The sequence below is a fragment of the Eriocheir sinensis genome, chromosome 63, assembly GCF_024679095.1.
Source record: "Eriocheir sinensis breed Jianghai 21 chromosome 63, ASM2467909v1, whole genome shotgun sequence".
NCBI lineage: Eukaryota > Metazoa > Arthropoda > Malacostraca > Decapoda > Varunidae > Eriocheir > Eriocheir sinensis.
The window spans coordinates 5791798-5803282 of record NC_066571.1 but is presented as its reverse complement, the minus strand read 5'-3'; the positions used below and the strand labels follow the sequence as shown (position 1 = coordinate 5803282).

Genomic DNA, 11485 nt, shown 5'->3' with positions numbered 1-11485 from the left:
GGTGAAAGAGAAAGAATTAAGGGAGGAGGAAGAGGAGGAACACAAAGAAAGAACAAACAACAGCAGACCTGATGTTCCTTACGAGGCTGTTTGTGACAAGCTACACTAACTATAGCTATCTAATCAAAGGTGGAAGATGAAGGACAGCAAAGGCGAAGGCTCTTCCTCACCCCCCATCCCTCCAGCCAAAGGGAGGAAGAGGAGGAGGAGGAGGAGGAGGAGGAGAAGGAGGACTTAGGAAGTAAAGGATAAAGGACGAGTCAAAGAGGTGGAGAAGGAGGAGAACGATATTTTAGAGCGGAAGGTTGTGAGGAAGAAGACGAAGAAGAAGAAGAAAAGAAGAAGAAGAAGAGGAAGAAAAAGAAGAAGAAGAAGAAGAAGAAAAAAGAAAAGAAAAGAAGAGGAAGAAAAAGTGAATGAAGGATGAGAAGGAGAATGAAAAACGAGGAGGAGGAGGGTGAAGAATGAGGGGGAGAGAGGTGATGAATGGGGATGAGGAAGAAGAAGAAGAAGAAGAAAAAGAAGAAGAAGAAGAAGAAGAAGAAGAGAGAGAGAGAGAGAGAGAGAGAGAGAGAGAGAGAGAGAGTCAGGTACAAAGGAGGAAAAAACGGACTGTAAAATCAACAACTTCTTTAATTAGGGACAAAAAGATGCAGTATGGCCCTTTGGAGACGCTTGAGGAGAGGAGGTTGAAGGAGGAGGAGGAGGAGGAGAAGTAGCAGGAGGAGGAGGAGGAGGAGGAGAAGAAGGTAGAATCGGCAAAGAGAAGTCGATAGTGGGCCATAAAACTGCAAATTGGGTTTCTCAGCGAAGAAAAAGAAAATTTGTTTTGAAAGAACAGCTGATTGAGGGGTTTCATTCGGCGGGGGAGGAAAATACGCTACCACCACTACTACTACTACTACTACTACTACTACTACTACTACTACTACTACTACTACTACTACTACTACTACTACTACTACTACTACTACTACTTCCTTTTTTGCTTGTTCTTGTTATTCTTGTTCTTATTCTTCTTGTTCTTGTTCTTCTCTTCCTCTACTTTTTTTCTTCTTCTACTACTACTACTGCCACTACTACTACTACTACTACTACTGCTACGAGACCCAAAGTTGCCTCAAGATAACTTAATTCCTTTGAACCCTAAAGCCTAAAATCGATAAACAGACAAGATTAAGGAAGACTTTTATTCTGCCCTCATCTCTCTCTCTCTCTCTCTCTCTCTCTCTCTCTCTCTCTCTCTCTCTCTCTCTCTCTCTCTCTCTCTCTCTCTCTCTCTCTCTCTCTCTCTCTCTCTCTCTCTCTCTCTCTCTCTCTCTCTCTCTCTCTCTCTCTCTCTCTCTCTCTCTCTCGTTTCGAAGGTTTACTCTCACTCTCGTTGCGCGAATCTGCATAAGCCGCGTTTTTTTCAGCTATTTTATTATGATTTTTATTATATTTTTATTCAGAGGCATTTTTCTTATTCCTTAGTGGATGTGTATTTTGGTGATGATGATGATGATGATAATGGTGTTCTTATGGATAATGATAATAATGATGATAGTAATGATAATAATAACGGTGATTAAAAATAGTTATAATAATTTAGTAACCTGTTTTCTATTCTTTTATTATTTTTTAAGTGAGGGTATCATGTTTTTTCGTTCATTCTCTTAAAACAGTAAGAGTATAATAACAACAACAACAACAACAACAACAACAACAACAACAACAACAACAACAACACTAGCCATCTTCAACCATCATGACCTTTTGACCTTATTAAGTGATCTCATCTAGCCCCCCCTTCCCCCCTTGTCCCTGACCTGCCCTTCCCTTAGCCCTGTTTATATCACGGCTCGGTCACCTGTCCATTCACCTTTAATTAGCCTCCCTTGACCTCCCTTCCCTCTGATCCGCGTTACCTGGCGTTTGTGTCCACTTGATACCTGATACCTGTTGCCCTTTGTTCCCTTTAGTTCCCTTTTTTGTTCCTTTTTTGTTCCTTTTTCCCTTTCTGTTCCCCTTTTTATTTTTGTTCCTTTTGTTCACTTTTTTTCCCTTTTTTTCCCTTTTTCCCTTTTTTGTTCCTTTTTTGTTCCTTTTTCCCTTTCTGTTCCCCTTTTTATTTTTGTTCCTTTTGTTCACGTTTTCCCTTTTTCCCTTTTTCCCTTTTTCCCTTTTTTGTTCCTTTTTTGTTCCTTTTTCCCTTTCTGTTCCCCTTTTTATTTTTGTTCCTTTTGTTCACTTTTTCCCTTTTTTTCCCTTTTTCCCTTTTTTGTTCCTTTTTTCCCCTTTTTTGTTTCCTTTTTGTTTTCGTTCCCTCTTGTTTTTGTTCCCCTTTTCGTTCCCCTTTTTGTTCCTCTTTTATTCCATCTTTTGTTCCCTTTATTGTTCCCTTTAGTTCTCTTTTGTTCCCTTTAGTACTCGATCCCTTTTTATCCCTTTACTTATTTCTCTAAACGATCAGTCAGTCAGTTTCTATTCATTCCCTTTCTGTTATTTTTTTTGTCTTTGTTTCCTGTACGTTCAGACAGTTCCACTTTTTTTCTGTTTCATCATTTGTTTCCTATTTTCTCATTCTCTTCCTTTTCTTTTCTTTTTTTACTATTTTTACGATTAGTCATTTTCGTTTTTTTTTCCCTATTTTCCCTTCCGGTTAGTCCTTTTTGCCCCTATTTCCTGTGCGATGCTCTTTTTTTTTTCTCTGCTTATTTGTTTCCTATCCGGTTTTTTCTCTGCTTATTTGTTTCCTATCCGGTTTTTTCTCTGCTTATTTGTTTCCTATCCGGTTTTTTCTCTGCTTATTTGTTTCCTATCCAGTTCGTTTTCCTCTGTAACCTATTATTTCCAGTGGGAGAAGTCCGTTTCCTTTTTTCTCATTTATGTCATTTTTTTTTACAGTAAAGGACACAGATCAAGGGCTTAAAAAAAAGAAAACAATAAAAAAAAAGCCCGCTACTTACATTTACTCTGCGGTCATCCACCTCCATTTTTCATTTGACCGATTCCCTAGCAGTTATTATTTTTTTTTTTGTCTCAGCACCCGGGTAACCCTTGAGCCAGGCATAGGCAGCACAACAATCCTTATTCATTGGTTACAGAGGTTACATTTGCTACAGGACCACAAAGTAAATAGCAAGTGTTGTTCCATGTTTTATTTCGTTCATCCTTTAACCCGGTAGCAGCGACTGACCAAATTAGTGTCTTCACCGTGTACCAGCGACGGGCCAAATTATTGCTATGACATAAAGCCCCCCAAAATAGATGGTGCATTAACTGATCACAAATGCGTTGATATAAATTATGAAATGGTTTGCATGAGTGATGATTTTTTCTCTCATTAATTCGTGTAGAGGAGCCTTTAAGAAACATGATCCCCGCAGCTACTGGGTTAAAAAAATGAGGGTTCAAAGATAACATTCGTATTAAAATCGACAGGAAAACAGTGGTAATAGTCGATGGCTGCTTCTGTATGTCGTTTTTGCTGAATTAACAACACATGTGCTATCTGGCCGTCCTAACCATGGCCTTAGTAACTTGGGTGATGCTCATTTTTAGCACACACTAAAATAAACTTCAGCACCATGGAGGAAATGATACAGAAGAGGGAGGGATAGACTTATAGATAGATGGATAAATAGATAGATATACAAGTTGATTAGTAGACTCCAGGTTAAGAAATGCCGTTCTAGAAGTACTGTCCCTCCTCTCAGCCTCCTTTCCTTTACGGCTTCCTTCCCCCGTCGCATTCTAGACCCGCGTAGGATCTCTTGTAGGCTCCGAGAACACACTGACGAGGTACAGAAGCCCTAAACGGATTTGGCGGAGGCCCATGAAGCCCCTCACATCCACCTTGAGCTCATCGACCTTCTGGTGCATCCTTCGGGTCAGGTCCATCACGAGGTGGGGGTCGGGGGTCAGGTCACAGGAGGTCAGGGGGATGAGGAACACGTCTATCAGGTCTTCGATATAACCCTGGAGGTCAACCATCTCGTCGAGGAACCCCCGCGCGTCCTCAGACAGGGACTGGTCGAGGACGAGGGTGTCTGCCGCCACGGAGTAACGCTGGAGGAAGCTGTGTGGGGAGGGAGGGAGACAGGGAGATGAAGGGAGAGGTAACGGAGGAGGGGAGGCTTAGGGAGGTGAAGGGAGAGCTAACGGAAGGAGGGGAGGTTAATTAGGGAGGTGAAGGGAGAGGTAACGGAGGAAGGGTTAGGAAGGGGAAGGGAGAGCTAACGAAGGGAGGGTTAGGGAGACGAAGGGAGGAAGGGAGTTGAAGGGAGAGCTAACGGAGGGAGGGTTAGGGAGACAAAGGGAAAATTGAACGGAGGGAGGAAGGATGGTTTAGGGAGGCGAAGGAATAGCCAACGGAAGGACATAAGAACGTAGGAGTCTGCAAGAGGTCGGTTGGGCTGTACAAGGCAGCTCCTTTGAACCTAAGCTCCCGTGAATCTAACCCCACCTAATATCGCTGTCCATGAATTTATCTAATCTATTTTTGAATGTGACAATTGTATTGGCACTCACCACATGACTGCTAAGCCTATTCCACTAATCCACCACTCTGTTAGTAAACCAATTTTTGCCTATGTCCTTGTTGAATCTGAATTTATCCAGTTTAAACCCATTACTGCGTGTCCTACCCGGTTCTCTTACCAACAAAACCTTATGAATATCCCCCTTATTAAAGCCCTTCATCCATTTATAAACCTCGATCATGCCTCCACGCACCCTTCGCCGTTCTTGAAAATGCAAGTTTAACTGTTTGAGTCTTTCCTCGTATGGCAAGGGAGGGAGTGTCAGGGAGGTAGAGGGAGAGGTAACAGAGGGAGGGAGCTGGGGGGGCTGCAGGGTAGGGAGAGGCCATGGGACAGGCGATACACGCACTTTTGACTATAATAATTTACAGTGATCTCTTCGTTACATTTTTTTTACCGGCAGTATTTAGCAACAATGGCGATGTCACGTACAGAGACGCGCTCTTTGTGAATGCAGGATGGGATTGTAACCTGACATTATCATTAACACCATTTTACTTTTGGGAATGTTATGAACGGTCTTTTTGAGGCAATTATAAAGTAGTCGGCTGTTCATTTTACTTTTCGGGCTGGTCTTTAAATGTGTACCCCTCTTTCGGCCACCTCTTTGGATTCTTTATGGGAGCAGCGAGTAGTGGGCTTTTTTTTTTATTATTGTTTCCTTTTTTTGTGCCCTTGAGCTGTCTCCTTTGTTTTCTTTTTGGGAGCAGCGAGTAGCGGGCTTTTTTTTATTATTGTTTCCTTTTTTTGTGCCCTTGAGCTGTCTCCTTTGTTTTCCTTTTGGGAGCAGCGAGTAGCGGGCGGAGGAAAGGGATAACAAGAAAGGGAGATTAAGGGAGAGGGAGAGGGAGGAGGAGGGGGATATTGCTTAGGGCCGTGGTTCACTTCGAGGTTAATGACGTTACGATCCTTGCAGCCAGTGATGAGGCGGCTTGGGAGTGACGTCACGAGTCTAGCCAATTACGAGGCTCCTCAATGACGTCATCCGGGCAAGTGGGCGTCTAGTCTTATTTTTTTTTATCTTTGTTTTCCTTTATTTGTTTTTGTTTTCTCATTTGATTTGTGAAGTGGAATGCGAGAGAGAGAGATGAGGTGAAAGAGAACTCATAGGACCGTACAATGATGAGCTTACACACACACACACACACACACACACACACACACACCTTTGGATAGATAGACTTATAGATAGATGGATAAATAGATAGATATACAAATTGATTAATAGACAGACACAGACAGATAGACAAGCAGACAGACAGACACACAGACACTTATCCTTCATCACCACCACTTCCATCACCACTACCACCCGCTCCCCCAACACCCATAACCTCCCTCATCACCACCACCACCACCACCACCTACCCAATCACCACCACCATCAGTCTCTTCGTCTGGTCCTCGGTCTCAGGGGGGGTGTAGGGCGGGGGCGGCAGCACGGGCAGGACAGGTATGCAGCCCTTGTTAGCTTCCACGCACACCTGTATTGAGTCCACGTCATAGGAGGCAGGGAGGAGCTGGTCCACCTGGTCCCAGGAGAGGTTAGCGATAGCAGCGTGGGCCTGTAGGTGAGGAGACAGGTGAGGCCGTGGGGCAGGTGCAGGGAGAACGGGAAGGACATGTGAAGAAAAAAGAAGGTCGAAGGAAACATGGAGGAAATGATATAGAAGAGGGAGGGAGGGAGGAAAAGAACGAGGAACGGGCAGGTGAGGAAAAGAATAAAGGGAGGAGAAAGGGTATATGGAGGGATAGCTGAAGGGGTAGGAACTGGTCCACCTCGTCCCAGGAGTAGCTAGCCGTGGCAGCGTGGGCTTGTAGATGAGGAGACAGGTGACTAGAGACAGATGAAGCGCAGGTGGAGGGAGTGAAGGGCAGGTTATGTTTGATAGGGTTTGGTTAGCTATGGTTAGGATAGGATTTTTTAGTCATATATGGTTATGTTTAATAAGATCTGATTAGTCATGGTTAGATTTTCTTTGGTTTTGGTTAGGGCTTGGTTAGGTTAGTTAGGCCTTGAGCGTTATGGTTAGGTTAGTTAGACTTGGAGTGCTATAATTAGGTTAGGTTATGCTAGGTTTTGGTTAAGTTAGGTTGGGTTAGCTTTAGTTAGGCTAGGTTAGGTTCACTCACTCACACACTCATCCTTCGTCACTCACATAATCATCCTTGGTCTCACACTCACATAGTCATCCTTAAACTCGTCAATAAAATCCATGGTCACTTGCGCCATCCGTACCGCCTCGTTCAGACTCCCGCAGCTCAGGTTCCGTCCAGCCACCCCGCTCCACCGACCAAGCGTATGGGAGTGCGTGGAGGTGTCCATGGGATGAGTGTGCGCGTCCGTATTGTTAAGGGCGTGGACTGCATCCCTACACGCCCATAAACCAAGCAGAAGCGCAGAGAACATCACCGTCGCGAGCTCTGGGAGATGAGAAAGGGTGGGGAGGTGGGGAGATCTGAAGTACAGGTGTTTGGTTAGTGGACTGCATCCCTATACACCCATAAACCGTGCAGAAGCGCAGAGAACATCACCGTCGCGAGCTCTGGGAGATGAGAAAGGGTGAGGAGGTAGAGAGATCTGAAGTACAGGTGTCTGATTAGGGTTGATTGAAGGGAGGTGACCAGGTGCATCGTGTTACCTGGCGCACCTGTGGGGGTCACCTGTTGTATAAAGACACCCACGGGATTAAACTAGATTATGTGGTGTTTTTTGGTGGTCAGGTGTTATCTATGTCGTCTATGAGATGGAGAGAATAGATGACTGATTCTGCATTATTGATGAAGATAGATAATAGATCACTCTTTTTTTGTGTCCATTTTCATCTTGTATGCTTTTGTTTTTCTATTTGTATTTTATTCATTTTCTGTCTCTTACACTCACAAGCAAAGATCATCGTATAGGAAAGGCGAGCATACACATTTAACATCATAAAGGAAAATACATATACTCATACGCACACATACACACACATTTTCACATACTTACTTGCCATATCCTGATGAAGCTTCTCCACTCCGGGTTACGAACAGGAGAGACCAAATGAGGGGATTGGTAGCGGAGTGGAGTTGGGGAAGAGAGGGAGTAATATGGGAGTGGTTGGGAAGGGGTCGTAGGATGATGATGATGATGATGATGATGAGGCGGAGGAGGAGGAGGAGGGAATATGACGCAGAAATAAAGAATTAAGTCTGACAAGTTTCTATGCTATTCACATATGCTGAGATGAGGAAGATGAAACTGATGGATGCTTGCTTAATTGCCGTCACTTTCAATACTTGTTCACTTTTTTGCACTTCACTTTACTTCACGTTCACTCTAGATCATCGTCCTTGTGTTCACTTATTCACTGTCATCGTAAAAATTGGGACATCGATTAATAATGGGTCTCGATCTTTCTTTCCTCTTTGTAAGTTTATTCTTCGGCGTCAGGAATCGGAGTTGTTTGCGTTATTTTTGTATCTAGCGTTCACTTGTTTGCTGTAATCCAAACCTAACCTAACCTAACCTAACCTAGTTCTTTTTGATGATGGTTCAGTATCTCTCTTTCTTCTTCGTAAGTTTCAATATGTTTCGGTGTCAGGAAGTGGAGTTGTTTGCGTTATTTTTGTATCTAGCGTTCACTTGTTTGCTGTAATCCTAACCTAACCTAACCTAACCTAACCTAGTTCCTTTTTATGTTGGTTCAGTATCTCTCTTTCTTCTTCGTAAGTTTTAATATGTCTCGGTGTCAGGAATTGGAGTTGTTTGCGTTATTTTTGTAGCCTAGCATTCACTTATTTGCTGTAATCCTAACCTAACCTAATCTAACCTAACCTAACCTAACCTAGTTCCTTTTTATGTTGGTTTAATATCTCTCTTTCTTGTTCGTAAGTTTCAATATGTATCGATATCAGGAAATGGAGTTGTTTGCGTTAATTTTTCATCCTAGCGTTCACTTATTTGCTGTAACCCTAACCTAACCTAACCTAACCTGACCTAACCTAACCTAACCTAACCTAACCTAACCTAGTTCCTTTTTATGTTGGTTCAATATCTCTCTTTCTTCTTTGTGAGTTTCAATATTCTTCGGTGTCAGGAAGTGGAGTTCTATGCATCCCTTTAGGCCCCTATTCTCAGACACTTTCGGTTCTCACAGCAAATATTTTCAAAGGCCACAATTGAGATCAGTCGGCGTCTCATAAGTGGTTTTCACATTCACTATACAGAAGCCCTTTCAAGCTATCACTGGGCTCAAAAAACTACCCATGGAAATACCCACCACAACCTCTACGAATGCCTTGTCAGATGTGGGTGTGGAAGCCCTGAAATGTTTGAGAATATGGGCCTTGGTTATGATGGAGTTTCACTGTTTCCCGGTAGGTGGCAGCACTGGTACTTATCGGCCATAATATTAAACATTCCCTCGCTCAAGCACACACATTTTACAAGGCTTTCGTAGGAGTTGTGAGTCTTTCCATGGGTAGTTTTTTGACCCCTCTGGTAGCTTGACTCTTCTTCTGTACCGTGAACTTAAAAAAACAGTGATTATAGCCATATTATTAAACATTTCCCCGCTCAAGCACACACATCTGACAAGGCTTTCGTAGGAGTTGTGAGTCTTTCCATGGGTAGTTTTTTGACCCTTCCGGTAGCTTGACTTTTCTGTTGGACCGTGAACTTAAAAAAACAGTGATTATAGCCATATTATTAAACATTTCCTCGCTCAAGCACCACATTTGACAAGGCTTTCGTAGGAGTTGTGAGTCTTTCCATGGGTAGTTTTTTGACCTCTCTGGTAGCTTGACTCTTCTTCTGTACCGTGAACTTAAAAAAACAGTGATTATGACCCGACTGATCCCTTTTTTGGCCTTTGAAACTAGTTGATGTGAGGGGCTGAGGGGTCTTACAATACTAACACCAGACAGAGAAAGCGATAAGTATGTACAGTGTTTCCCTTTACAATATATGGACAGAAAGCGCTTTGAGAGTCCCACTATTGCGTTCATCCAGCTTGTTAATCGAAATGCTGAGTAACGTAGAAATAAATGGAGGTTTTCAAAGTCCGCGTGCGTAGATGTGTAAATCTTTTTCTCCCTTCGCTTTTCTCTCTTTTTTTTTTTCCTTTCACCTTCACACTCTCTCCCTTTCTCTCTCTCTCCGTTCACTCGTAGCACAAAGGAGATGAAAACGGTAGGCTTTACAAAATCTACTGTGTGTGTGTGTGTGTGTGTGTGTGTGTGTGTGTGTGTGTGTGTGTGTGTGTGTGTGTGTGTGTGTGTTTCTCTTCCAATCGTGTGTGTGAATGTTTCTTTCTCTCTCAATCTCTCTTTGTATCTCCAATTCTGTTGTTCAAAGTCTCTCTCTCTCTCTCACTCTTTCCCTCTCTCTCTCTATCCGGGCGTAGCACAAAAGAGTCGAAAACTGAATAGAGATCTAGAGTCTGATCCTATATATACGCAATCCGATTCCCTTGTTGTGTAGTGATTAGAGGCGCGACCAGTATCTTTATTATCTCTATTGTTCGGCGGTCACGGGCTGTCACGGATTCTGGGAACGGCCGAGAGAGAGAGAGAGAGAGAGAGAGAGAGAGAGAGAGAGAGAGAGAGAGAGAGAGAGAGAGAGAGAGAGAGAGAGAGAGAGAGAGAGAGAGAGAGAGAGAGAGAGAGAGAGAGAGAGAGAGAGTTGGATAGCCGTGCGAAAATATAATTCGTGAAAGGGGATGTGAGAAAATAAAATCTCTCTCTCTCTCTCTCTCTCTCTCTCTCTCTCCAAATCCGAGCACCAATTGTCTTTCAGTCGTCAGTCAGATTCTCTCTCTCTCTCTCTCTCTCTCTCTCTCTCTCTCTCTCTCTCTCTCTCTCTCTCTCTCTCTCTCTCTCTCTCTCTCTCTCTCTCTCTCTCTCTCTCTCTCTCTCTCTCTCTCTCTCTCTCTCTCCTTCCATTTTCTTCCTATCCTTACACTTTCTCCTTCCGTCTTTTCCTCTTCCTATGTTTCTATTATTTACGTATATCCTATGTATTCCCTCTCCCCTTTCTTTTATTTTTCACGTTTTTACATTTTTTTCTCGACCTTCCTTCGGTTCCTTCCAGGGATGGAGTATTTGGAGTCGGTATTCGTATTCGAATACATTCGAATACCGTATTTGGGTGTATTCATATTCTTATTCGATTAAGTATTGATAGAAATTAAAGTATTCCCATTCATATTCGAATACAAGTAAAAGTAATCGTATTCTGCGATTAATCTGACAAATGTTTCAAAATTTATTCTCAGAAATAACAACCGTTGTTCCTTACAACTCCAGCCTCCCGGGCGGACGTGTAATCGTTGTGTATAGTACAGGTTCATGAGCTCATTTTAGTGTTCCATAACTTTAGAACAGTGCTCTACCCACTTATGTCTAGAAGTTATTTTCATGGAAAAGTATTCATGAATGTACTCATAAATACTTTCAAAAAGTATTCGTATTTGTATTTGAATTAAAACCATTTCCATGTATTCGAACTCGTATTCGTTGGAATTTGAAGTATTCGTATTCGTATTCGAATACACGACTCTTGTATTCACTCCATCCCTGGCTCCATCACTTTCTTTTTTCGCGTCATATTTCCTCCTCTTCTCCTTTCCCTAATCGCTATGCCAACCTTGTATCCTTGCCTCACACTTTCCTTCTCAAAATCTTACCCAATCCTCCTTTTCAACTTCTCAAACCCATTGTTCTCCTCAACTCAGTTTTTACCTGTTTCCTTCAATCCTGTCTTCTACTTTTCACCTGCCTGTCATTTCTTTATTCCTTCCTGCTTTCTTATCCTCTTCATTTTCGTCTCTGCTGAGCCTCTCATTCTACCTTTCTACCTTTCTTCTTCTCTTTTTCACCTTTGTCTTATCATTATCTTTCTTCCTACCTTCTTATCTTCCAGTCGTCCTTCTCTTCCCTCTCCTCGCCACCTCACCCTTACGCTATCCCTTTCTACCTTC

The 11485-nt window shown here is 42.8% G+C and overlaps 1 protein-coding gene across 2 annotated transcripts; it reads right to left on the bottom strand.

Annotated features, from left to right (window-relative positions):
• Positions 1-3125: 3125 nt before the first annotated feature.
• LOC126986770 (uncharacterized) lies at positions 3126-9937 on the bottom strand. 2 transcript variants are annotated; one of them, XM_050843142.1, is made up of 5 exons: positions 9880-9937; positions 7513-7873; positions 6709-6947; positions 5892-6088; positions 3126-4060 (listed from the first exon to the last, which is right to left on the bottom strand). In XM_050843142.1, exons 2-5 carry the CDS (start codon positions 7517-7519, stop codon positions 3736-3738), a joined length of 768 nt encoding a protein of 255 aa, XP_050699099.1. In that variant the 5' UTR covers positions 7520-7873; positions 9880-9937; the 3' UTR covers positions 3126-3735. The 2 variants fall into 2 exon arrangements, with proteins under 2 accessions (XP_050699099.1, XP_050699100.1); XM_050843143.1 differs by lacking the exon at positions 9880-9937 and adding an exon at positions 9635-9712.
• Between the last annotated feature and the right edge of the window lie 1548 nt (positions 9938-11485).

Bases quoted from the DNA above. Each gene is read 5' to 3' on its own strand.
- LOC126986770 (XM_050843142.1), bottom strand. The intron at 6,089-6,708 runs GTGAGTGTGAGA...CCTCACCTACAG, and splicing joins ACGAGTTTAAGGATGACTAT to GCCCACGCTGCTATCGCTAA. The intron at 4,061-5,891 runs GTAGGTGGTGGT...CTCCCCACACAG, and splicing joins CTGATGGTGGTGGTGATTGG to CTTCCTCCAGCGTTACTCCG.